This window comes from Pelodiscus sinensis, chromosome 5 (assembly GCF_052426305.1).
Source record: "Pelodiscus sinensis isolate ZL-2025 chromosome 5, ASM5242630v1, whole genome shotgun sequence".
NCBI classification, from domain to species: domain Eukaryota; kingdom Metazoa; phylum Chordata; order Testudines; family Trionychidae; genus Pelodiscus; species Pelodiscus sinensis.
This window is the reverse complement of record NC_143056.1, coordinates 43,634,318-43,662,061: the sequence shown is the minus strand read 5'-3', so window position 1 is coordinate 43,662,061 and position 27,744 is coordinate 43,634,318. Positions and strand designations below refer to the sequence as shown.

General features: G+C 46.6%; 1 protein-coding gene across 11 annotated transcripts in view; it reads left to right on the top strand.

Moving 5' to 3' along the window:
• TTLL5 (tubulin tyrosine ligase like 5) overlaps positions 1–27,744 on the top strand; it is a 276,914-nt gene that overhangs the window by 2,988 nt on the left and 246,182 nt on the right. For 8 of the 11 annotated variants that reach the window (XM_075926843.2, XM_075926842.2, XM_075926839.2 and 5 more), the window contains exons 3-9: positions 6,723–6,829; positions 9,763–9,845; positions 10,539–10,645; positions 11,181–11,311; positions 12,032–12,114; positions 14,500–14,569; positions 15,337–15,421. In XM_075926843.2, coding sequence (XP_075782958.1) covers positions 6,723–6,829; positions 9,763–9,845; positions 10,539–10,645; positions 11,181–11,311; positions 12,032–12,114; positions 14,500–14,569; positions 15,337–15,421 — 666 coding nt within the window. Of the gene's footprint in view, positions 1–6,722; positions 6,830–9,762; positions 9,846–10,538; positions 10,646–11,180; positions 11,312–12,031; positions 12,115–14,499; positions 14,570–15,336; positions 15,422–27,744 lie in introns of those variants that run through there. The other 3 variants (XM_075926846.1, XM_075926847.1, XM_075926848.1) reach the window with 3 other exon arrangements.

Sequence of the window (27,744 nt, the reverse complement as noted above, 5' to 3'; positions counted from 1 at the left end):
CTGGCTCATGCCATGTCTGGGACCGACCCCTGCTACAACTCTGCATTTAAAGTGTATTAGGAGCCAGCTGGCTCAGTTCTGGCTCGTGCTGTGTCCGGGAGCTCAGCCCTCCTCTCTGCGCTCCCCCCCCCCCCCCCCCCGCACCCCTGGACAGAGTATGACGCAGTAGTGTGGGGTGGTGGCAGGCAGCCAGTCTGAGGGGAGAGCTATTTTTTTAACTGGCTCCCCTCATGGACCAGCTCCCGCCAGGCACCCCGTGCTGCTGCCTCATGGAATGGCAGGGGGCTCCTCGGGAGCGGAGTTGAAGTGCACTGGCTGCCGGCCCCACCCCTGGGGACTATAGAATAGTTGAGTAACCAATAAGAATTCATGAGGTTAACTGACTAATCCGTTAACCAATATTTAACAAATATGCAATGGTACAGATAAGCATGTTACTGAATGACTTTTTAAAGTACTTATCACTAGTGTGAAGTGCTAGCCAATTTTAATACTGGGTTGATAGGCAGTTGAAGGAGGGACCGTTGAACCCAGAAATCGGATTCAAAGACTGAAAAATCAGGGATGGGGCAACATGTACAGGTCACAGGGATCTGGCTGATGCACAAGCAGAGAATTGTGTATAATGCCCTCTGCTCCAAGAAGTTGCCCCGGTGACTGAATCTTTTGTGTGTCACCCATAGTTTGCCTTCCCTTGCCCAGGAGAGAATCAGATTGCCTGGTTCTTTCAATTATTGGCCTTTCTCCTGAGATTGTGAAGTTGGAGAGGAGCAGTTGTGCTGGTGGCTTTGTGATGCGGACACCTGTTCAGTGGGAATTGCATTTGAAGCCATTGATTTATTTTATATTGGCTGAACCAATGTTCTGTTGAGGTTAGACACAAACTTTTGAGCTTACACAGTGCTCTGCCTCATGTCAGACCTGAAGAAGATGTGTGTAAGTTCAAAAGCATATCTTTCTTCAATAGAAGTCTGTCCAATAAAAGATACTACCTCACTCATCTTTTAATATCCTGTAACCAACACAGCTACAGTAACACTTCATATTGGCCGAACAGATCTTTGGAGCCCACTATCAATGTATGTACGATTTAAATCAAGAATTGAAGGTGAGAGGCTCTGTATCCTATCCCTATTTGTGGAGTCATCTCGTACTCTGGAATGAGTTTGATGGTGACCAAGGGTAGACACTTCCAGGGGTAAGGCTTCATTAGGAAGTTTAAATATTTCTCCTTGACACACAACCTGTGGATGCAGGCTTAGCAAACTAACCAATATCTGCTGCAGCTTTCTCAGCTCATACCCTGGTCTTCAGCCTCACCTAATGGGGTTGTCAGGCAGATAAAACAAGCCACATCGCTTGGCAAGCATCTGAAGAATATTCAGATAATGCCAAAAATTTTACATGCTGTACACATCCCCCCTTCTGCATATCTCTTTCTTCTGATTGGTGCATGTAGATCTAGAAAATGTCTTACTCCCTCCAAGTGTCAGTGTTCTTTGTAAGCTGTGCACTTGTGCAGCTGCTCAGGGGAGATTGAAATGCTGCTGAGCTGACCAGCAGAGTGCCCGCAGCTAGGTTTTTGTTTGTACTGTAGGTGCACATTTGAACATACCTTGGTGCACATAGCAAAACATATCCTGCCTTAGGGAAGTCACAGTGGAAACAGTTAAGTGATCATAGAACCATAGAGCTGGAAGAGACCTTGGAAGGTCATCAAGTACAGGCCCCTGCTCTAGGCAGGACCAATCCCAACTAAATCAACCCAGCCAGGGCTTTGTCAAGCTGAGACTTAAACACCTCTAGGCATGGAGACTCCACTGCTTCCCTAGGTAACCCATTCCAGTGCTTCACTACCCTCCTAGTGAAATAATTTTTCCTAATATCCAACCTGGACCTCTCCCACCACAACTTGAGACCATTGTTCCTTGTTCTGCCATCTGTCACTACTGAGAACAGCCTTTCTCCATCCTCTTTGGAACCTCCCTTCAGGAAGTTGAAGGTTACTATCAAATCCCCCCCTCACTCTTCGTTTCTGCAGACTAAACAGACCCAACTCCCTCAGCCTCTCCTCATAGGTCATATGTTCCAGCCCCCTAATCATTTTGGTTGCCCTCCGCTGGACCCTCTCCAATGCGTCCACATCCTTTTTGTAGTGGAGGGCCCAGAACTGGACACAGTACTCCAGATGTGGCCTCACCAGAGCCGAATAAAGGGGAATAATGACATCTCTGGATCTGCTGGCAATGCTCCTCTTAATACAACCTAATATGCCACTAGCTTTCTTGGCTACAAGGGCACACTGTTGACTCATATCCAGCTTCTCATCCACTGTAACCCCCAGGTCCTTTTCTGCAGAACTACTACTTAGCTTGTTGGTCCCCAGCTTGTAACAATGCTTGGGATTCTTCCGTCCCAAGTGCAGGACTCTACACTTGTCCTTGTTGAACCTCATCAGATTTCTTGTGGCCCAATCCTCCAATTTGTCTGTCATTCTGGACCCTATCTTTGCCCTTCAGTGTATCTACCTCACCCCCCAGCTTAGTGTCATCCGCAAACTTGCTGAGGGTGCAATTCATCCCCTCATCCATGTCATTAATAAAGATATTGAACAAAACCAGTCCTAGAACTGAACCTTGGGACATTCTGCTAGGAAACCGAAGGCCATCCTGACATTGAGCCATTGATCACTACCCGCTGGGCCCGACCTTCTATCCGTCTTTCTATCCATCTTACCGTCCATTTATCCAATCCACATTCCCTTAACTTGCTGGCAAGAATATTGTGGGAGACCGTATCAAAAGCCTTGCTAAAGTCAAGGTATATCACATCCACTGACTTTCCCACATCCACAGAGCCAGTTACCTCATCATAGAAGCTAATCAGATTGGTCAGGCATGACTTTCTCTTTGTGAATCCATGCTGACTATTCCTAATCACTTTCCTCTCTTCCAAGTGCCTCAAAATGGATTCCTTAAGGAGCCCTTCCATGATTTTTCCAGGAACCGAGGTAAGACTGACCAGCCTATAGTTCCCTGGATTGTCCTTCTTCCCTTTTTTTGAAGATTGGCACTGCATTTGCCTTTTTCCAATCATCCGGGATTTCTCCTGACCTCCACGACTTTTCAAAGATAATGGCCAAAGGCTCCTCAATGACATTTGCCAACTCCCTCAGTACCCTCGGATGCATTAAGTCCGGACCCATGGATTTGTGTACGTTAAGCTTTTCTAAATAGTTCCTAACCTGTTCTTTATTGACCAAGGGCTGTCCATCTTCATCCCATCTTGATGAGCGTTGACTCCTTGTTACCTTTCACAGGTTACATGCACAGAGGCAACAGCTCAGGGGTGGGGTGGGGAGGCAGGCAGCTCCACAGGAGCTGGAGTTCATGGGGAGTTGGCTTTAAAGCCAGCTCTCCCCAAGCATCGGATCCTGCCTGCTCTGCTCACCCTCCGCCATGTAAACATGTCACTCACTGGATAGTGTTCATTGTTGGGGGTGGGGGCGGTATATGCGTTGTGGTTTGATAGAGTCTGCTGGTGACTATTACTGTACCTCATTTTACAATAAATCTGGCTGGGTGGTCTTTGGGAGCTTTCTTGGAGTCTGCTGTGGTAGTTATTTGCACAAGCTAACGTGACACACAGGGAGCATATGCACATAGCCGAACAGTTATCATTCCTGAAGGAGCAGGAGACCTGTCAGGACACCACACCAGTGAATCCTGACTACTATGTTGATGATAACCATTCGGCTGTATGCACCGGTTTTTCCCTTCCATGTTTTGGAGCTGGCTGCCTCAGTGCAAGTAAAACAGGCCCCTCCATTTGCTGATGGACATAATGCTCCATCCTGGTGCTGAGTAGGGATGTTAAATATTGGGTAATTGCATGGTCGATTAACCTCATGAATTTTTATCAGTTTCTTGACTATTCTATAGTCCCTGGTGTTGGGGCCGGCCAGCAGCCAGTGCACTCCGGCCACACTTCCAAGGAACCTCCTGCTACTCCATGCTGCTGCCTCTGCATCAGAGGCAACAGCATGGGGGTGCCAGGCCGGAGCTAGTCCAAGAGAAGCCAGTTGAAAGAACAGCTCCCCTTGAGGACTGACTATTTGCTGCCACCCCACATTGCTATGCGCAGGGTGGCAGCAACCCCTGTCCGGGGGCGGTCTGAGCTCCCGGACCCGATGTGAACTGGAATTGAGCCAGGCTGCCTACCTGTCCAGCTCCTTATACTCTTTTAATTGCAAAGGTGCAGCAGGGGTAGCACCCAGACCCAGCGCAAGCCGGGACTGAGCCGGGCTGCTGGCCAGCCTGTTAAAAATTTACTGTGGGTAGGAGAGGAAATGCATGTAATTTGTAGCATTAAACTATAAGCTTTTGCTTTTCGGTTAATCGATTAATCAACTACAAGGAGCTTTTGATATATGCATACGTCAGAGATTTTTCACTGTAGTAGTCTGTGGCTTAAAGGCCGTGTCATGTTGACATTGCATAGCTCAGGGATCAGTGCTTTTCAGAAGTGGTGTGCCGAGATTTAACTTCTTCACTTCTATTTACAGGTTTGCCTGACGTTGATACTTTCTAAAGTCAATAATAGTCCTCCTTACATTTTAGCAGCTTCACTAATAAATAAATTAAGATGCAAATCTTACAGTTTAGAGTGATCCATGGCCTTGCTTTCCCTTGCTGGGTTCTCCAATCTCGAGCTCGTAGTTTGATGCTTTAAACAGCACACAAACTTCTGTCTCCAGCACCGCTCTGCTAGTGATGATAGTAGAAAGAACGGCAGCCACCACCACAGCAGCTCCTTGGCACTTCATGCCACACTGCAGCCTCAGGTCCAGCCCTCCCCAGTGCTGAAGCTGGGGCCAGGCCTGTCTGGTGACTTCCCAGCTGTCCTGGGTGGTGGCCCCAGAGGCGCTGCTGCTGTGACCATGCAGTTTCCAGGCTGGCCCTGAAGGCGCCGCTGCCTCAGCCCCAGCATTGCTTCCTTCCACTGCTGCTGGGTGCGGGGGAAAGGGGAGGGCTCCAATGGCAGTGTGGGCTCCTTGCTGCATGGGGGACAAGAAGGAGGGCTGAGCTCCCACTGCGTGCTGCGCAAAATCAGCTTGCGTGTCACTTACGGCACTCGTGCTGTAGGTTGCCAAATCCTGGCATAGCGAGATGTTGCTTAGCACTGGTCACAATGGGGTGCTGTTGGTTTAGCCAATCTTATTGTTTCTGTTTGGTACAATACAAATTCTGCTTCCATTTGTATTGCCACACTTGTCTTGTAATTTGTTCTGTATTTAGGTCTTTTAACACATAATAACTTTTTTTAAAAAATCTGCAAAACCAAAGAGCAGAAGCATTAATGATATGCCATGCCCAAACTATGTAGTTGGATTTAATTGAACAGATTGCAGCTATTAAAAGGGAACAATAGAGGCTACTGTTCCCATTATGCAATGTTACCTAGTTGCTTGTTTCAAGGTCATTGGATTCTGGCACCTATGGCTGTGAGCAACCTTATGGAACTCTGGGATGCAATCCTACTGACTTTGCCATAAGTTTAAAAAGGAAGTTTAGAACAATGCATGGTTCCTGTTTTCGTTTAACTTCTGAGCCCAGGATATCAGCAAGGTGGACACTTAATGCACTTGGAAGAACCAATCTGAAGCAAGGCAGCAGTGCGCACTCATGCAATTCTTATACTGAACAGCATAAGAGCTGGGAATGTGTATGCTGGTGCTAATGCTGTATCCCTCTGTGGGTGTGGATCTTGCTTTGTGTAGGATGTGAATCTTGAGACTCTTAGGGTATGTCTACACTACCCCGCTAGTTCGAACTAGTGGGGGTAATGTAGTCATCCGCAGTTGCAAATGAAGCCCGGGATTTGAATTTCCTGGGCTTCATTTGCATGAAGCCGGCCGGTGCCATTTTTAAATGCCGGCTAGTTCGGACTCCGTGCCGCGCGGCTACACGCGGCACGGACTAGCTAGTTCGGATTAGGCTTCTAATCCGAACTAGCTGTACACCTCGTTCCACAGCTAGTTCGGATTAGAAGCCTAGTCCGAACTAGCTAGTCCGTGCCGCGTGTAGCCGCGCGGCACGGAGTCTGAACTAGCCGGCATTTAAAAATGGCGCCGGCCGTCTTCATGCAAATGAAGCCTGGGAAATTCAAATCCCGGGCTTCATTTGCAACTGCGGATGACTACATTACCCCCGCTAGTTCGAACTAGCGGGGTAGTGTAGACATACCCTTAGAGAAGTGTGAGGCTTCTGTTGGGGGAAATTACTTAATGAGTTGAAGTCATATAAACTAAACATTAAAAACCTCAAGGTAAAATGAAGAGCGGAAAGAAGAGATATCAGGAGAGGCTGTCTAGATTGGCTCTGATCATAGTTCGTTCTTATTCCCGGTCAAGCCAATACTGGGAACCACCTGTCTAGAAAATATCTCCAAACTACAGGGGACGATGACTGTTCTCCAGTGAACGAGACCTGCTTTGAATTGGGCCTAAACAAAAATGGAGGTTTGGGGTTAGGGTTTACTCAATACTTTAAACTACCCCATTTAGCCTGAAAGTGTGATGTGCAGGTATGTTGTGCAAACTTGGGAATGTATGACTCTAGTGTGGATGTGCATGTGAGGGACTAACCCTTCATAGTAAGTAATCCACTGTATATATGTGAGGCTCATCTGATCTCGTGTTGTAAACTATCTCTCTGTTGCAGGGATCACCCATGCATCATATGGACTGGTGGCTGCAGGAGGATTCCCATATTAGTGTTTCACGCAGAAGCCATACTGACCAAGGACAGTTATATCCGCCTGATTGGAGGTGGGTGCAATTATCTGTGATAATTCTAAGCATGTGCAGTGAGGAGCGTCTAGGCAGCCTCCAAGCCTTCTTCATTCCTCAGGTGTGGAAAAAAGAATTGTCAGGAGTGGCCATTTGAATTGGCTGTGTTCACAATTTTTCCTTGTTCAAGCCAGTGCTGGGAGCCACTTGTTTGGAAAACATTCTGCAACTAGAGGCCCAAGATTTGGAGAGTGGTTATTTTCCCTTGAATGAAATTTACTTGGTTCTGGATTAGACCTAGATGTCTCTAAATGGTTCATTGATCTGTGTTTATTGGAATCTGTGTGGTAATTCATCACTCAGTAATCAAGAAATCGAGAACAAAACCAATAAACCTGGTAACATTAGTGGGATCCATCAGAAATTATGCTAGTGCTCCCTCCTAGCCTAACTGCGGCAGTGACAATAACAAACACCATTCTTAACTTGGTTCATCTTCATTATCAAGACGGCCAGCAGAGAAACAGATGTAAACAAAAATAAATCCATTTTCCTGTGGTATTGGAACTATTCTAGCTTCAGGTAGGGAGAACCCTTGGAAATGGTTAGAAATTGCAAGAGTTTATCTTTGTATGGGTCTGCTGGGAGCATTTCTATTGCTAAGGCTCTGTATGTTAAATCATAGGAAAAAGTTGAATTCCTCTTGGCTTTCACTATGATGATGACACTTTTTCTCCTGTTGATAAATTGATGCTTTAATTTAGGGATGTAAGTGACTAGTTTATCGGGTAGTTGAGTCACTACTCGATTACTCACCCCCCGCACCCCACTTCTGCTGTCAGGAATCATTGCTATGCTGGTAGGTTGGGGTTGCTCTTAGTTCTGATGTGGTGTGATTGCCTCTTTCATAGGAGCTGTACATGGACGTGGGGTTCATCAAATCTAGCCTGGCTTGTTTTCCAGGATTTTGTCCAGTCCAGGTTTAAATGTTTTGAGAGGTGAGGCTCTTGCCCCTTTGCTTTGGAGATAGGGTGTCAGCAGTATGAACAAGTTTGCTGAAATTCAGTCTTTCTTCACTCAGTTTACTTCCTTAGTCCTAGCTTGAACCAATTTACGCAACTCCTTAATTTGATGCCAGTTCTTCTGTAGTTTGGTTTGCCAGTCCATTATTCCAGCCCCTTGATAATTTCTTTTCTCCTTCTCTGAACTCTGTTAAATTAATAGGCCCACAAAAAGGGCATTTTTGTCTTCTCTATCCACTAATCTAATTCTGTTAACCCTTTGTTTCTAATAGTTCCAAGACTGCATTATTCTCTAGGTTCTCTGATTCTCTGTAGATAGAAAAAAATCACTTTCTCAAAATTTGTACTGGGGATGTTAGTTAATTAATCGAATAGTCAATGGGATTTCCATTTACTACTTGATTAGTTGATAAGGACTGGCGTGTGTTCTGTCTTTGAAATGTCTGAGCCCCAGCAGGGTTGTCTGTAGGTGAGAATTGGCCTTTCTCCTAAGGCCTCAGAGTGAGGGGTCATTTTTCAGGATAGGTTGTAAATTGTTGATAATGCATTGGAGGAGTTTAAGTTGTGGACTGTAGGTGATGACAAGTGGAATTCTGTTTTCTCTTTTTGGCCTGTCTTGAAGTGGTTCGTGTCTGGGTACTTTTTTGGCTCTGTCGATCTTTTTTTCACTTCTCCGGGTGGGTATTTCAGTTTTAAGAATGCTCTATATAGATCCTGTAGGTGTTTGTCTGTCTGTAGGATTGGAGCAAATCGGTTTTGTCTTACGGCTTGGCTGTATACAATAGATTGAGAAATGTATCTGGGATGGAAGCTAGTGGCATGAAGGTAATTGTAGCAGTCGGTAGGTTTCCAGTATAGGGTGGTGGAAATTTGTCCATCATTTAATTGTACTGTAGTGTCAAGGAAGTGGATTTCTCATGTGAACTGATCTAGACTGAGGTTGATGGTGGGGTGGAAGTTGTTGAAATCCCTATGAAATTCTTCAAGGGTCTCTTTCCCATGGGTCTATATATGATGATGTGTTGGGGGTGAGAGCTGAGGAAACATTGTTCAAGGTCAGCCATAAAGACGTTGGCATATTGTGGTGCCATGTTGGTGCCCATGGCTGTACCCCTGGACGCAGTGCCTCAGCCGTACCTGTACATGTTATGGTGCGGCCTGTAGCATGAATCAGTCTTAGCTGCATGGACATGTTTTGAGGTGTATAGTAAATATTGGGATTATTCTGGAGTGTCACAGAAGAACCTATGAAGAGAACTGTAAAGAAATCAGGGGTTTGCTGAGAATCAGATATCTGAGGAGATGGTATGATTTGTCATAAGAGACTGAACCGACTAAAGGCAGAAATTTGACCATTGAGGGATTGTTATAATCCAGTAATGCATCACTAGGGGCATGCCTAGACTACCCTCGGCTTCTGAAAGAAGATATGCAAATGTGTGCTGAATTTGCATATCTTTCTATCCGTTTTTTGGAAGAGGTTTTTTTCGGGAGGAAAAAAAAAGTATAGACGAGGGTTTTCGCATAACCCCCTCTTTTTTGGGAAGAACCCTGTAAACCTTATTTTTTGAGGAATAAGGGTTCTTTTGAAAAAAGGAGAAGTGTTTGCGCGAAAACCCCCATCTAGGCTGCTTTTTTTTTCTTTCCAAAAAACCTCTTCTGAAAAAGGGATTGAAAGAAGATATGCAAATTTGTGCAAAATTTGCATATCTTTCGGAAGCTGAAGGTAGTCTAGATGTGCTGTTCCACTCAGTTGCAGAGGGATCTTGTGTCTCAAGTGCTATTGCATCTACAGACTCATTAGGGATGTAGCATTACTACAGTGTGCAAAGTGCGATGGTACCCTTCTCCCTCCTGATGTGGTGCTGAGGTTCATGTTGTTATCAAGAAATCAGGCTGTCTGTTAATCAGATGCTGTCACTAACTCCTTCTCTCTGGCCTTCTTCACAGAGCACTATCGCTTGTCCTATAAGATTGTGAAAACAGACAGCCGCCTGGTGCGCAGCATTCTGACTGCCCATGGATTCCACGAGGTGTGCACAAGATCTTGAGGATATTGAGTCACTGAGTTAGGACATGTTCTGTAAAGGTTGAAATTATGGGCTTCTTTCAGAGTTCGGGTAGCATGGGATCCTGGGACTGTGGTACTTTAATCTTCAGCCAGTCAATCAGGGTACGTTGCACAATTCTGCCATCCTGCAGGAGTACTATTTGTTCTCATTATAAACCCAGTCTTTGAAGAGTCCTTAGCTGGAAGAACAGAGGTTGATTTTCCTTTGGAGGCTCACTTCAAACCCTAAGATAGCAGGCAGGAACCTTGGTGTAGTGCCGTTTTTTTAATGCTTATTGTTCTCTGTCACCTACCAGGTTCCAGATCAGCACTCTGTCAGTAGGTATCTGAGTGAGTTCTCTTTTGTTTGAGACAGGTTGAACGGTAATCTGGCAAAACTGTTGAGGGACTTCAGGATGCTTTTATAAATGGATTTAATTGCCTGTGAAAATTTCTTTCATAACCGCTGTAGCAAAAATTCAGATGTGGCAGAGTTCCTATCAACATTGCAATAGGTTGGGGTAGGAATATTCCAAACTGTAGTGTACGAGTGGGTAAAAGGAACTGTTAGGCTGGAAACTTCCCAGCTTCCTCAAACTGGAGGGCTGAGTGTTTAGTTAACTGGTGATTGTATGGTTGGTTTCATCTGCTCCTTGGCTTTGTCCTGTCCAATCAGGTACACCCCAACAGTAGTGATTATAACCTCATGTGGACAGGATCCCATCTGAAGCCATATCTGCTGCGCACCCTCTCAGATATTCAGAAAGTAAACCATTTCCCCAGGTAAGAGCTTTGCTGAACAACTTCACTCCTGTCTGGAGGGGACTGAAGATCAATATCTGTAAAATAACCTGTGGGGTGGGTGATACACAGATCCCATAACATTGGGACTGAGCCACACACTCTCTCTTATCCCTATAAGGCAATAAGAAGATATTAATTAGGTTAGTGCACTTGCCTTTGTAACCCAGGTACTGGGCTTCTCATTTTGTTTGGGGCACAACTGAAAGGGTATCCCTTTAGTCCCTGGTGGATGTTTTAGTGATACGAAAAAACTACAGTTCACTGCTAAGTCCCACTTGGAAGGCCTATGATGGGACTAACATGGGGTATTGCAGATGATTGAGGGGAATTAGCAAGGCTAAGAGGAGACCCCAGACTGGAACAGAAGGGGATTCTGGGATTGAGGTTTCTCTGATAGAACTAAGAACCCTAGTTTCTATGCCCTAGTTACTAAACCCTCCCCATTAGGATACTGATGTGGGTTGTCAAGGGATGCTTCATGGAGAAGATGCAGTTGCTGCTTCTATAATTTCAGGTCGTATGAACTGACCCGGAAAGACAGGTTGTACAAGAATGTTAGTCGCATGCAGTACACGCATGGGTTCAAGGCATTCCACATCTTACCTCAGACTTTCATCCTGCCAGCAGAATATCAGGAGTTCTGCAGTAAGTGACTGGCAATGTCCAGCCCTTGAGTAGCATCCAGGGGGCAAGTAGGTAGAGGTGCATGATTGTGTTTATCATCCAGTTTTCTGCTTGTGCTTGGGGCCCTTGGGAGAAAAAGCTCAGCTTGTGATGAGAATAATACAATTGCAAGGAAGAGGGGCTAGAATAATACTGTCTAGAATAGGGATGTTAGATGTTTAATTGAATAGTGGAGTAACCACATTAATTCTTATTGGTTACTCAACTCTTCAGTAGTCCCCAGGAGCAGGGCTTGCAGCCAGTGCAATCTAGCCCCACTCTCGGGGAGTCCCCTGCCACCTTGTGCTGCTGCTGATACAGAGGCAGCAGTGCAGAGTGGTAGCACTCCATGCCTTAAGTGAATCCATAGCCTCAAAGTGAAAGCTGAGCCCTTAAGCTTTATCAACTGCAGATGAAAGATCCTAGGGCCTGAGGGCTAGTGGGTCTGAGCACCAGAAGGCTCATCTTTAAGAACTGCTGTAGTCCATGCTAGGCAGAGGGGGAGGCATCAGGAGAAGTACCAGACTGAGAAGGGACACCAGTGTCCAGCTTACGCAGTAACAGACTTAGTGAGGGCATTTGGGGCTTTTTAACACCATAGGGAAAAGCCAAACAAGTGAAGAACAACTGTGGGCAGTACCCTGGCAGCCTTTGCAAAAAGTTGGAAGACACTTCTGTTTCATGCTTCTTTCTCTTTACTAGGTTCTTACTCAAAGGACAGGGGTCCCTGGATAGTGAAACCTGTGGCCTCTTCCAGAGGGCGAGGTGTTTACCTGATCAACAACGTAAGTGTTCAGTAGACTGCTGATCTTCCCAGATGCTGTTGCATCCCCTCCTATTGTCATACTTTGACAAGTGCCATGGTAATCTCACCAGCAGGCCTCAGTTTCAGCACCAATATGTACTTGGTAGGTGGTCAGTATTTTCAAGCAGATGGCATGCCCTGAAGCATCTTGTTTTTACATGATTCATGTTCTGGAACATAAGTCTCAGGTGCAGCTGTAATCAGAAGACAGTTTTTGATGAAGTATGAGTAGCTGTGCAGCTGCATCCTGAGCTTGCTTAATGGTGCAGGCTGCCTTGGATAGACTTCCAGAAAGCTGTTGGAGTGGAGATTCCACATTGTATGACATTGAGAGCTGGGTCCCATTTTCATTGTTATACATCTTACCTTCACTGGCCCTGAGTTGTTGTCTCTCTTGTGGCTGTTAGGTGGCCCCAAGAAGCTGAATAACTTTCAGCAAAGTGAAATCCACCAGTGGCAGGGAGAGGCCTGTATTCTGGAAACAGCGGGCTCTGGGATATATGGTACTAATGGTACTAGATCTCTTCTGAGGGCTGATGCTCTGAGCGCCATGTTCTGGTTGTAGCATTTGCCTTGTTCTTTGCATGCTGAGCAGAGCATCAGTTTCTCACTAATGGCAGTTAAGTCTGAACTGGAGCCAAGAAGGGTTGAGGGGATTCTGAACCTTAAGGACCAAAAGGACAGTGTTCCTGGCATACTGCAAAGCTGGTTGGTGAATCACTTTGTTTACATTTACTCATTTATCCCCTTCTTTGTCCCTGCAGTGAAGGGGCCAGGCTGCCTCATCCATCCTCTCCCTGGATCCTTTCCCAAGGAATAAGGGAGCAGCTAGCCAAGTACATGAAGTAACTCTTTCCAAAGCTGCACTCAGCTTTGCTCTTTGCTTGTAGAAGAGGGAGTGCATGCTCAAGTGTGGGCAGAAAAGGGCTCTCCTGGGATCTATTTCCCTTTTGTGTATCTATTCCAGCAGTATGTCAGCTGGTTTGGCTCCAAGATTTCCCTTTTCATGAAGTGTGACCTTAACAGAGGAGTGTTTTCTAGAATCAGATCATGGAAAATGGGTTTCTTTAACAATAACAATCCTCAAACTATTTCTAATCCAGAGTGTAAAAGGTTGCCATTTTTGTGACACGCTAAAAATGTGAGCTCTCTTTGTGGCTCTTTAGTTTGTCAAGATTGCTTGCTTAGGCCAAGGCAAATGTGAATCTCCAGACACAAGTGAATGAAAGACCGGGAGGTAGATTAAATTTGGCTTCTTCACAAACTGAGACAAGAATCTGCTAACCAATGTGAACCATTTTTAGAGGCAAGGGGCAGAGAGGGATTTACAGACATTGAAGAGTAAAAGTCTCCTGAAGAGGTTGCTGCACAGCTTCCCTACTCAATCAGTGACCTGTGCCTGTGAAGCTGGAGAGCTTATCTTATTGCCCACACCTTTGATGCATATTTGTCTTAAGAGCTACAATGGAGCTTTCTATCCTGAGCTCCTTTGTCAGTATAGCAGCTTCCCTGCTGCCTGACCCTGGGATAAGGGGAGCTCAACAAGGCAAGGTGAGTAGTTGAATAACAGCCCTGGAGCTGGCTGCTGAGACTGAAGGTGTGAGGAGGTCATCTCCCCCATTCTTGGCTCTGTTCCTTCCATATGCTGGAGATTCTCAAAATTAAGCTCTTGAAACAGGATTTAGTCCTTCTATTCCTGGATCTGCCTCCATCAATAGCCAGTCCTGGATGCCTAAGAAGAAAGTAAGGCCGCTTACTCTGTGTTTGGACAATATAATTAACATCAGAAAAGTAGGAAATCAATGTGACTGTCATTTAAGGCTTCCAACCCCTAAACTGTTGTGCATAATTGCAGTATAGTTGTTAATCAGCACAGCTATTGAGGCCAATTCAGAAGGACACACTGGTGGTGTTTGTATTAATTTTGTTTAATGGGTAAAGCACTTTGGGATCTCTGGAATGGCATATTCTTTGGAAATGTAATAATACACTGGTAAAGCTTGCAATCAGGATCTAACTACCCTAAATACATTGTGATTGGCCAGGCTTTCCCATTGCAGAATAACTTTTGAATGGAAAGTATCAGAGGGGTAGCCGTGTTAGTCTGAATCTGCAAAAGCGACGAAGAGTCCTGTGGCACCTTATAGACTAACTGAAGTGTAGGAGCATAAGCTTTCGTGGGCAAAGACCCACTTCGTCAGATGCATTTGAAGTGGGTCTTTGCCCACGAAAGCTCCTACACTTCAGTTAGTCTATAAGGTGCCACAGGACTCTTCGTCGCTTTTGAATGGAAAGGCTCTTTGTAAAGTCAGCCTTTGGGTTTGTGGTTTCCTCATTCTTACTGACACTGCATCTTGTTCTATAGCCAAACCAGATTTCCTTGGAAGAGAATATCCTTGTGTCCCGCTACATCAACAACCCCCTGCTCATAGATGGTGAGTGTGTAGGAATTGACTTCTGCTGAGTTTCCTGACTGGATGGTCTTTGCAGTAAGGATGTTAAGAAGTGGGTAATTGACTAATCATGTAATTGATACATTCTGTATCAATAACAAAATTAGTCAATAATGGGAGGCAGGGTCCGGGAGCTACCCCTGCTGTGGCTCTGCAGTTTAAATGTTGTAGGAGCTGGGTACGCAGGTAGCCTGACTCCTACTACAATTAAATTGAAGAGGTGGAACGGCGGTAGGTAGAAGACCTGGCATGAGCTGGGACTGAGTAGTCCTGGCTTGTGCTGGGTCCCGTACCGCTGTGCTTCTGCCTCCACCTGACCTTCCCGCCCTGCGGAGATGGTGCTGGGGGGAACCATCTCTCCCATCACTAGCTCCTGCTTTCCCCCACACTGTTGCCTCTGATAGAGGCAGCAGGGTAGGGGGGAGCAAGTAGTAACTCGACTAGTTGCTTAAACCCCTACTTTACTGCTTCTGCAAGACTCTGAGTAACCATTTGGGCTGCCACACCTTTGATAGGTACATTTCTTCAGTATCTTAGAACTATAGTTTGGGGGAAGGGGATTCCTCAAACCTGGGGAGCTTCCCTATTGGGAAAGTGCTGAACATCTCAGGTCAGCAGAAGCTGATAGACTCTATCCATTTGATAAGTCCATCACTCTCAGGTCTGCTGTTCCCCCTCATGTGGGTGCGGAGTCTGGGGGTTCTTGGGGGAATATTTGCGAGCACTGATTCTTGCTAATCATCTTCCAGACTTCAAATTCGATGTGCGCCTCTATGTACTGGTGACGTCCTATGATCCACTTGTTGTCTACCTCTACGAGGAAGGATTAGCCAGGTAGGATGCACACCTCTTTCTTCAAGGCAGTTGAACCTGACGTTCTAGGGTCAAGCGAGCTCCTCTCTACCCTTACCCTTTTCTTCTTTATTCAGAAGCACTGGCAGAAAGGGAGCTCCATAAGATTTCAGTTGTAGGTATTTAGTGATGCTGTATTTTCCCCTCATGCTTTGATTGCTTTTGAGTAACAGCAGAAAGGAAATCACTGATTTTAATTATTTGCTTATGGGAAAAGCCTTGATAAAGCAAATTCTTGGAGCGATAGTCCACACAGATTCCATTCTCGGTACACCTGCACTCCATGCACTTGAGATCAGATCTGATTCTTTTTGGCTAGTGTCAGCTGTGGTCATGCCTGGTACCCTTCCTTCCTACTACTCCCAGGCAAAGTGGACTCAATCACTTCTCAATTCCTTCTGGCTATCTGTGGCTGCAATGTGGAGCCTTGGTACTGTCTTCTTTTAAGCAATCAGATTCCATTTCTTCCTTAAGCTCATTAGTGAGCAAGAATTAGTTGTTTCCTTTTGCCAGTTGCAATATATGCGTATACACTTTTAAAAAAGCAACAATAAATTTTTAGCATTTTATGTCAAGCTTCATTTTCTCCCCTAGCTGCTCTTAGTTCCTTCCACATCTAGGGGTTCTTGGATCACGGCAGAGGCTAAAGTCCCCAGTGTTTAAGCTCTGTCCCTTTTGTGATTATTGATCAGTGAAGGATGCTGTCAGTGCCTGATGTGCCTTTGAGAGGGACATCTTGGAATGTTCCACATGCTGTTTACTTCTCCAGGTGCACCAAGAGTGAGGGGGAAAGAGGTGAGGCTGAAGGTTTCTCATGCTGGAGAAGTCGGTGCAGACTTCCTTAGACTCCCATGCTGCGAAGACCTTCTAATATATGGGTCTGTCCCTCTCCTTCAGTGCCCTGGTGAGATGAGCTTCCAGGCAACTGCCTTCGAAAGGCTTCATCTGTCCAGTACATCTCCACTTATGTCTGGTAGAGGCAGGAAGGAGAATTATGCCAGCAATGAATCCAGACAAGGAGTGAGCAGTAACTTTTGATGGGGGGGGGGGGGGGTGTCAGCCGACGGTCAGGGCAGTGAGTCCCTTATGACCGGCTGAAGTTCTTTTAAATTGTGCTTGGTTCTGTTACAGCAACTGAAGGAGTCAGGTTAAAGCTTAAACAGTTACTATTTTATTGTTACAGGGTAAATTTAGCTGTTAAATGCTACTACTGTGTTACAGATAACACAGACACTACAAAGGACAGGACAGAAATTACACTAATAAGTTACTTACAGGTACCATGAAACCCTTTGGTTCTCTGAGCTCTTATTAAATGCATGCAAAATAGACACATAGCAGGTATATATTCTCACCCCTGCGTTCCAGACTTGGCGTGGCCAGCGTCTTTCTCTCAATCCCTCGGGAAGAAGTAGGGCGAGGTTGGGCGTCCCACAGACCTCGGGAGACAATCAATACCTGCCAGCAGGTATAGATGATTGGAGCTCAAATAGGGTGGGCTGCTGAACCTCTTTTATACCCCTTGGGTCATGTAGGCTTCTTCCTGGGCTCAAGTGGCCATTAAGGAAAAATGGCTTTGAATGCCAAGTTTCCCACGAAGGGTGCAAAGCATAATTTACACCTGGGAAAATGCAGACAATGGGCACCTCTAGTATGTGATGGGCGAAGATTCCTCTCTGGGACAGTGCAGGCGTGTCAATTACTGGTACTAGCCATCAGGGCGACGGGAGGCCCCGGGTCATCAGCTAGCCCATTTACTGTCTGGTTTCTGTTTATGGTAGAGTCAGGGACAGGTAGCAAACCTGTGTTCCCAGGGCATCAAAGGCTGACTGCCTTTCTCTTGCTCTCTGGGGGGGGGTAAAACAAAATGGGGCTCGTGGAAAAACAAGATGGGGTTTTGTGTCTGGCTACAGGGGGGGCACTCTAAGAATTTGGTAAGGGGTTAAGGGCCACACTCTTTTATGGTCTTAATGGAGGAGAGGGTGCAGGGTCTTGGAGGTGGTACAGGTGCAGCAGAAGATTCTGACCTGGGGCAGGAGTGCAGGGGCTTGGTGCTGTGGGAGGGGGTATGGGTGCAGAAGCAAGGGATGCAGAAGGTTTGGGTTGTGACCTGGGTCAGGCGTTTAGGAGAGGAGCAGAGGGTTGGATGGTGGGAGGTGCTGGAGCATCAGAGGCAAGCTCTGGCTGGGATGTGCTTACCTAGGAGGCTTCCGGCCAGCAGCTCAGTGGGACTCAGGCAGGCTTCCTGTTTTCCACGCTCCCGCAAGCTGCTCAGAGTAGCCTGCTGCAGGGGCCATGTACTTGATGTATTGCCTGTGCTGCAGGTGCAGCTGTCCACTTGACATGTTTCTGAGAATGCTGAACGTGGAAAAACCCAGACAGCTGCAATGGCCAGTGGGAGCTGCAAGATTGCTAAAGGTGGGGGCGGTGCACTAAGTACTCCCTTGGTCTAGAGTCATGCCGTGTGCAAAGCATATGGTCCCTGTAGCCTGCTGCTTTGAGCAGAGTGCAGGGATGCAGAAGGTAGGGAGCCACTGGCCTGTGGGGTGGTGGTGGGCCAAATATACCAGTTTAGTGGGCTGGCTTTGGTTCATGAGCTGGATTTTTGCCCACCCTTGCCCCACACACTGGTTGGGCCTCCTACTGGTGCCATGTATGGGGTGCTAATCAAAATATTCAGAGCCCTGTTATCTTCTATCTGCTTTCTTAAAGTTAGTATCCTGATGCTGGTGTGTGTCACATCCATCTGGCACGTTACAGTAGACAGTCACTAACTGGCACAGCCAACTTCCCTTAAGTTATATCAAGTAAACTTTTGGATAATACTTAGTCCTGCCTCAGGAGAGGGAACTGGACTCTATTACCAAATGAGATCCCTTCTAGTCCTACGCTTCTATGAGTCTATTCTACAGTCTCTAGAGGGACGTACTGGAGATCAGCCATCTGTTTTATCAGTTTCTGGAAGAAACTGAATTAATCTTCTGAGGCAAGTGAAAGTATGTTCACTGACTCATTAGGATGACAACAGCATTGGTGCTAGGATTTAATGCTCCTGCACAGGAGTGTGTTATTTTTCTCCACTTTCAACCTCCACTTACTGAGGAAGCTAAATGTCTCTTCAGTGAGAGACCTAGCTCTGGATACAGTGGTGAATGCTGGCTTTCAGAAACAGAGCTAAATATTTCAGAGGGTCCCGTGTGATCTGGGCAGGTAGGGAGAGATGAGAAGGAGGGCACATCAAAGCTACCAGGACCAGTGTACCCTATGACTGTGTGTTCCTTGCTTCTGATGAGAGAAACTGTACTGCTCAGGTTCGGACTGTTCTGTCCAGAGCAGGAAATCTTTGACCAGATATAAGTATACAGCTTAATGAAAGAAGTGTTCTGTATGGGCTTCTTGGCACTAGTCCTTAGCTATTCTGAACTAGCTGCTAACCCTGAAGCAATCTGGCTCAAACTGAGCTAATGGAAAGTACAGTCTGTACCAGATTGAACCTTCCTGGTCTGGCACTCTGGGGACCTGACTGGTTCTAGATGAGGGACTTGGCCAGATCAGGGAAGGTTGTTTCTGCCCCCCTCCTGGTTCCCTCAGCCATAGCTTGGCTACTAACCTCCCAATTGCCTCCCCACACCCTGCCGCTGGCACCTCTGCACACGGCTCCTGGGTCCAAGGTGCACAGCCCCACTGCTGGGCTCCCAGCCCCCCGAGGCAGCTGCCATGCTGGGGTTCAGCTGTGCCACCAAGCAGCAACCCTGCTTGGGCTACAACCTCGCTGAGCAGCACCTCTGCCTCATGGCCTCACCAGCCATTAGCCCTCCACCGGACTCACTGGTCCTGAACATCGTGGTCCTTCCAGACTAGGGATGTTACCAGACCAGAGAGTCCTGGTTAAGAGAGGTTCAACCTGTAGTAATATCTGTAAATTGATCCCTTATCTGTGGACACGTTTTCCCTATCCAGGGATGATGTTTGAGGGGGCGCACATGTCCACAATGTCATGGGCAGAATGAGCAAGGGGCCGGGCAGGAGCCGGCCTGGCCAGAGTCTCTGGGCAGCTTAGGAGATGAGCGGGAGAGCCTGGTACCCACAGTAGGAGTTCCTTCCACACAATGCACTCACTGGCAGCGGTGGGGGAAGCAGAGCAAGCTGGGGCCTTGTTGCTTCTCTTCCCCTTCCCCCCCTCCACCTCCCCCGCCCCACTACTGCCGGAGAGTGTATATGGGGATGGCCCCCTCACTGTGGTGCCAGACACCACAGTCACATCAGTTGCAAGAAGAGACAAGGGCAAAGAGGGGACAGAGGAGGGACAGGGCCTAAGGTGGAGGGAGCTTTGTCCTGGCCCTCCCCTGGAATGGTGCGGGGGTCGCATGGTTTGTGGGCTTCGTATATCTCCTAATTGGTCGCCTCTGTTCACACCCTCCGGTGGCAGTTAATGAAGATTCTCCTGCATGTTTTTCCCTGTGGTTTGAAAACCCTGTCCCCCTGTCTTAATATGGCACTTAATATGGTACTGGCAGGATTGATGTGTCCCCTCTGAGTATTTAGTATTCTGCTTCCTGTCTAATGGCTGGCTGCTAGGAAAATGATTTTTCACTGATGTTACTCACATAGGAAGGATGGGGAAATTGAGCGTTTTATGTCAGATCCCCCATGTGAAGTATTTCACAAGAAAAGGGTTCTCCTTAGATCTCTCTAAGGGTATGTCTACACTACAAAGTTAATTCGAAATAACAGCAGGTATTTCAAATTAACTTTAATAGTGTCTACACAGCCAAACTGTTATTTTGAAATAAATTCGAAATAGTGGAGCACTTATTTCGAATTTGGTAAACCTCATTCCATGAGGAGTTATGCCAAATTCGAAATAGCTATTTCAAATTAAGTGCTGTGTAGACACTTAATTCGAAATAGGGGGTCTCCAGCCCTTCTCAGGGAGCCCTGGTGGCCACTCTGGGCACAACCAGGAAAACTTTCTCTCCTCTCCCCCAGCCCTGGAGCCATTAAAGGGGTAGACCCTGGCCACAGTGCCTGTGCCAGCTCCAAGCCTGCCAGCCCAGAGCCAGCAGTGGCCCTGACCCAGTGGCCCCAAAACATGAGCCAGTAAGCCACTGGCAGCCCTACACCACTCCCCAGAAGCAGTCTGTCAGCTCCCAGGAGCCTGACGGGCTGGAGAAGGCGGGCGCCTTCCTGATCCAGGGTGAAGATCATGGACCTTATTCAGGTTTGGGGGGATGCCCCCAACTTCCATGATCTCAGCCCTAGACAGAGGAATGCGGCCATCTATGGCACGATAGCTGCCAGCCTGGCCACCAAAAGCCACATGCGAACCCAGGAGCAGGTTAGCATGAAAGACAGGTTGGTCCGGTGAGCCCCTGAGCTTCCCCTTCCCCTTGCTTCCCCCTTCCAGCTCCCTCCTCCCAGGTTTCCCCCACCTCTCTCCCACTGCCTTTTCCCAGTCTTCCCAGAGGTCCATCCCCCCCCCCCCCCAGTTTTGTTCAATAAACCCAGTTTCTATTTTTGAATATACGTGTCTTTTATTTGACATCAGGAAGGGGGGCCAGGGAGGGGCAAGTGGAAGGACATGAGGGAGGAATGGGGCATGAGCCACCGGTGGGAAGGACCGGCGAGGCTCTGAGGGCTCCTCGGGGTGGACGCTCTCTCTCAAGGCCTCCTGGATCCTGACAGCCCCCCGATGCACCCCCCCCCCCGGATGGCAGCCTGCAGCAAGTGCAGCCAGGCTCATGGCAACGACCCCACGAGACGCACCGGCATGCCCAGGGGCAGCTCTGGCTCCATGTGGATGAGTGCTGTGGTGTCTCAAGTTCGGGCGCTCCGGGCACTCCGAGAGGACTGCTTTGCTGTCCCTCATCGAGGTAGACAAGCGGGGAACCCTGAGAACTGTCTGTCCGGGGTGGGGGTAGGGTCCTTTAAGCACGGAGCTCAGTTAGCCTCAGACAGCAGCCCCACACAATAGGTCCTAACCTGATGCCCTGCCGGCACTGGTTCCGGCCAGCCTTAACTTCAGGGTCCACTCAGTGTGGATTTGCTATTTTGAAATAGCAAAATGCTATTTCGAAATAGTTTTTGTGTCTAGATGTGTTATTTTGAATTAACTATTTTGAATTAAGTTAATTTGAAATAGCACTGTAGTGTAGACATATCCTAAGTTTCTGCCCAGTCTTGTCTGAGTTCTGGGTAAATCAGTCCATTCACCTCTTTATTCTTTCTTAAGCCTTGCTCTAACCCTGACTAAAGATGAGGGCATTCTTTTTATTTGGAAAGAATTAGGTAATTTGGGAACCCATCCACACTATTGGTTGCATTTTCTGACAGTCAGAGGTTACTCCAAGTGGATCTCAGACTATGTAAGAACTTGCTGTGAGTTAGCCAGGCCATATCAACACTCTTTCCAGTAGGACTCAGGCCACCATAAGATGCTTGTTTGAGTAGTATTACCATATATGAGCCCGAGATTAAATGCTAATATTGGTAGAATTGTCTTGCAGTCACTATTTAAGCAGTATTCCTACCTGCCTATAAGCAAATAAACAACTGCTTGTTAGTCACCGGGAGGGGAAATCTGCATTGGCAACTGCTGAAAAGGGCTACTTTTTCCACAGCAACTGTGGCTCTTTGTGTTGTCCACATAGATTTCACAACTCACCTTCATCTGCTGATGGGGCGCTCTACCCCTGTGAACTTTTGTATTGTTAAATAAACTAAGGCAGCTGGGTCCATCCTCCCATTTGTGCCCTCAGATAGGAGATTGCAAAGGCACAGACATGACCACTAAATGGACTTCTAATGGCCAAAAAGAATTTTTCTTGAGTGAAATCTGTGTAGACAGTCCATCTTGAACTACAGTTACTATAGAGTAAGTAACTGTTCTTTCTTTGCTCCCACATTCCTACCTCCTTGAGAATGAGCTAATGTAAGAGGACAGTCTGTCTAGTATGGGGCATTGTGGAACATTTGCATGCTGTTACTCAAAGGCCAGGTCTCTTGTAGACCTATAATTTCATCAGTCACAGGATACCTGATACATGGTTGTGGAATTGCTTCTAAATTTACCTTTAGCATCACATCCCTAGTTACCCTAGTCAGGGAACTAGCCTGACTCCCTGTAGAGCAGCGTTTTTTAAACTTTTTAATACCGAGGAACACCAAACAATTTTTTTTTTTTTTTATGAAGAACACCAAGGATTTTTTATTGAGCCAAAACAAAAGTCGCTTGCCCCTTTAAGGGTGGCCATTTTGAACTGTTGTTCTTCGCAGCACACCTCCAACTGCCTTGTGGCACACTACTGTACCACGGAACACAGTTTAAGAAACACTCCTGTAGAGTGACCCATAGCTTTGCTGCTGCTCAACGGTTGATTAAACTCCACTGTGAGTTATGTGGAGTACTTCTAAATTACAGGAATAAGCCTATTCCTATCAGCTTCCTCACCCATCAATTGGATGGAGCAGAAGCAGCGTCAGTCTTGTAATGGGGGTTAAGATTGCGGAAATCAGAATAGATTTTTTTTCTCCCTCCTATGTGTGGCCTCCAGGTGTCACTATCAACCTTTGCTGTTTTCAGTTTCTTGTAATGTTTTTCCTCTTGTTCTGGAATTGTGTGCCTTGACATAGAGGGTAGGATCTTAGAGCACCAGCTTCTTGGTTTGTTTCCCTAATGTGGAATAAATGCCTAGAGAGAGACCCCTTTTAAGGGATTAGACTATAGGTACTTTGGCTAAGGCTGGGACAACCTTAGACTGAAGGAAAAGGGTTCAGCATTTGTGGCTGTGAATGGAGACTGGGTTTTTCCTCCAGTGTATAAGCTTCAGTGTCTATGGGTGGAAGCAAGATGTGGCCGAGCTCCTTGGAGATCTGGGGAGTGATGTGATATAGATATAATGCGGGGGGGAGGCAGGGAGGGAGGACTTTGTTGTATGTGTGGAAGCAGGTTTAGGAGGGAAGTTTAGGTCCTCCTCATGCTCACTGGAACAGTGACACTGAACCTGAATTCTGCAGTTTTTCCAAAAGCCTGGATAGTCTCCAAAACATGTCCTTGTATTTACCTGCATTGGCTCTCTTGCAGCTTCTGCTCTTTCTCACTGAAAGCCAGCATGTACCTCATGCCAGGCCTCAGGGAGTCCTAGAGGTGCATGACTCATTCAGTAGTGCTGAAGTCTCCTGATAGGGAGGAGCTACTGACAATGAGAACATGTGAAGGCTCCATAGGATATGAGGAGGAGCTGAATAGTATGCATCAGCTGGTGACTGGGTGCTTGAGTAGAAACCTCCCTGTGTCTGCTTCGAGTGTACAGCCAGACTTGACAGGTGGTGATGTAGGGTTGGAAGTGAGGTTATAGAACCGAGAAAGTAGGTTTAAGCTCTGATGCTACATTGCTCTGTGTTCCCATCTATGTGAAATTGTGGGGAGGGGAAGGGAGGCATAGGAAACAGTGAGGGATCCAGTGGTGAAGCCTTTGTTGTTGTTCAGGCTTTTGAACCTTCTTGAAACTCTTTAACTGAGGAAGAAGCCCTTTTTTCATGCATGGAATAGTGAGTGTTGGGCAGAATTCAGAGAGTCCTGAGCTGAGGTGCTGGACACAGAGCAGAACACAAAAGAGTCTTTTTTCCTCAGAGGAAGTTTTTGTGGGGTGGAAACTTAGGCCACTGAAACAGACTTCAGTTTTCTGAGCAACACCAGGTCTGACAGCCTTAAACAGCTCTAACACTGCACCTTATCTTGCCATGCAGTACCCCCTGCTATTCTGGTCTTGCCCAGCTGCCAGCTCTGTCACTGTTCCTAATCCATAACAGACCACTATTTCAGTCCTGTGTCCCTTCTATGAAGGAAAGTTCACTAATCATATTGAATTGGTGATCTTTCTGTTCTCTGTTGGGGCCTGAAATTAGATGAAGGTTTCTCTAGTGTGAAACCGCTTGGGGTATGCCACGCTGTCCAGATTTAATTTAAGTGTCATTAGAACACGTTAGCTAATACATTAGGTTTTTAAATTTAGTCAAGGGACAGTGCTTTTAATATGTGCTAAACTGATTAGAATTAAGATTTAAGACAAGAAGGAATCCGTGATGATCTAGTGCATTGGTTCTTAAGCTTCACTGCGCTGCAATTCTGAAACCTGTCTAACAACAACATTTACTACACAATCTGTGGGGAGCGGGGCAGGGCAAAATTGAGGCTTCAGTTCTAACCTGGATTGGAGAGAGGGCAGGGGGGCAACTAACCATGGGCCTGTGAGGTAAGGACTTGGACTTTGGCCCTGGGCCCCAGCAAGTCCAACACCAGCCTTGCAACCCCATTAAAATAGGGTGGTGACTCACTTTGGGGTCCTGACCCACAGTTTGAGAACCTCTGATTTCATCTAGGGATGTTAATGGCTACTCGGTTAACTGATAAGAGATTGCTTATTGGTTACCAGTCCCAGTTAACCACAACGCGCCCCCCCCCCCCTTCCGCACATGTGCTCTGCATTAAAAACTCATACTGGTGGGCTGGCCGAGTCCCAGTCCACTGATCTGAGTTTTAAATGAAGAGTGTGCAGGGGAGCCACCTGCCACCCCTTGCTGCTGCCTCTGATACAGAGGCAGCAGCACAGGGTGGCAGGTGGGAGCCAGTCCACATATGGAGCAGATTTTTTTTTTTTTTTTTTTTTAAACGGGCTCCCCTCCCACCTTGCACTGCTGCCTCTCATACAGAGGCTGCAGTGTGGAGTAGAAGCTCCATGGGAGTGGAGCCGGGAGTGGAGCCAGGAGTGCACTAGTTGCTGGTCTTGCCCCTGGGGGATAATTGAATAACCGTGTAACTGCTAAGAATTGTTGCAGTTACATGATTATTAAAATGATTTCTAGCACGCCTGATTCAGTCTAATCTGTTACATATGGGCATAGAATTTCACCCAGTGATTTCTGGATGAGTGAGAACATGTCTAGAAAAACTTCTGATCTTGGATAGTTAAAGCCTGGGAGCGGGTAGAGGGAGCTAGATCTGCTGCAGACTTCTGACTACTTATTAGCTAACATGTTCAAACAAAGCACACCTTGCATCTTACTCTAGACAAGAGCTATAACCAATGGTGGGTATTCAAAGAGATATCAGAAAATTAATTTTTTTAAATGTCCTTGTTTCCAATGGAACTGCATATCCATGTACTTCAGCTTCCTCTGATCTGCTGTGAAATTGGCTGGTTAGTTTTTAATTCTGTTTTTGTTTTTTGTTTTTAATCCCCGTTCAGCCAGAACCTTGTGCTTGCACTGCTTGGCATGGCTCTTAAGGGGGTCACAATTAGGGTTTGAATGTCTTCTACTGCTCATAGCCTACAAAGTGGAAAAGCTTCATTCTGTACCTTTCCGTTTTCACTTCTGTTTAGTGTATTATTGGAAAGGAGCCTGAATCCTTTTTTCTGGGACTTCCCTTTCTGTGTGTGCCCCGTCATGCATGGTGACTTTGTGAAGAGTGTGCTTTGCTACTGTGACCATAGGAGGGTTGATGAACAATGGTTGTTTTTGATGTTTCCTTTTTTAGTTTTGTTTTAAACTTGGTCTTTGCTATCTGAATCTGTTTTTTAGTCTGCTCCATTTCTGGGCCTGAAACACTGGAAGGATTCCAGCCCAGCAGGAACTTTGTAGCCTGACTTTCACTGAAACAGAGAAAAATTTTATTGTAAAGCAACAAATTGAGCTGAAAACCAAATGTGCTTGAGAAAGGCCCAAGGAGCTGCAGCTGAGAGGGAGGTGAATGTGTACTCTTCTCTAGAACGACATGAGAGTTCCCGAAATGCTTGAGCTGTTGGCGGAGCCTCATAATGTCTGACAGTGGGCTGCTTTCCTGCCATCTGAGTTCACTGAACTCTAGCCTATAGTGCCCCCTCCTTGAGTATCCCTGCTTGTTAATTATCACTGGCTCCACTGGGATATTTACCTTTTTTTCCTGTGCTGGATTCCTGTGGTTTCCAAAGAATTCAGGTACTCCGTGGGAGCCAAGGAATTCACATTACCTCACAGGATATGCTGTGGCCAGAGTCTGCTGCAGCAGCCCGGCCTTCCCCTCCCTACCCCAATTCAAATAACCCCTATCTGGCAGGCCCTAGCTGTTTAGGGACCATAATGAATTCCTGCAGTAGAGGGCTGAGGATCATTCCCGTAATCCTTTCCTAGGCATTCCCATTCAGCATATCAGCCATGGAAAAGCACACTCCCCTCTCTCCCTGCAGTCAAGCTATGTTAACCCTCCCACACCCATGGTTCCTTACTTCATATGTTAGATTTTGGTTTCAAGTTTGAGAGGATGGATAGTCTTGGATGTATTATAAATGCTGGGAAATTGTGCTGGGGGCAGAGGCAGTGTGTGAAGTAGGAATAAGAGATCCTCCGGAATAGGGCTTTATTCCGGAGGATCGGGCCAGTCTAGACGCTTTTTTCCGGCTTTTCCCCAAGCCGGAAAAAAGCGGCGGGCATCTTTATTTAAATCCTGCGGGGGATATTTAAATCCCCCGCGGATTTCCCTATTCCGAAGTTTAAAATTAGCATGCCCCTTTCGAAAAAGGGGCCAGTGTAGACGTAGCCTGGGGTTATAGGACTTGGAGCTATATAAAACCTGAAAACTATGAGGCAGGTAGGAAGATAGGTGTGGTGTCCTGACAGGTCTCCTGCTCCATCAGTGATAATAACTATTTGGCTGTGAGTGTGTGCTCAATCCTGTGTGTTGTGTTGACTACTTGCACAAGTAGTCAGCTCATTCAGTGACACAGGAATCCATCCCTTTTCCCCTAAGCTGGACAAAGACAGCAGTTCGAAGACACCACTTTATATACAGGTACAAGCAAGTTACATATCATTCCTGACTTGTAAGGTTGCCACTCTTTGAGGTTACTGAGCCCTGGTTTAGTGGAGCATCCACACTACCAAGCCAGTTATTTTGAAATAAGGGGCTGTTTATTTCGAAGTAACTCCTGTTTTCCACAAGGAATAACTCCTAGTTATTTCAAAATAGCGGTAGTGTGGGTGCCCCACTGCTGCTATTTTGAAATAACTACTCCACAAAGTCATTCAAAGTAATTACTCCCCAGTGTTTCCTGGGGCTCTAAGTTGAGGTAGCATGTCTGCATTAAGGGAGCCTGCCTCAGACTAATTTAAAGGCTTCACTGTAGTGTGGACACACTATTTTGAAATAATCATTTTGTGAGTTATTCTTTTGAAATAAGTCATTTCGAAATAATTTCCTAGTGTAGACATGCCCTTAGATACCACCCTTCATCCTGCATCTCTTAGTTCTGTATTGGAGCCTGCAGCAC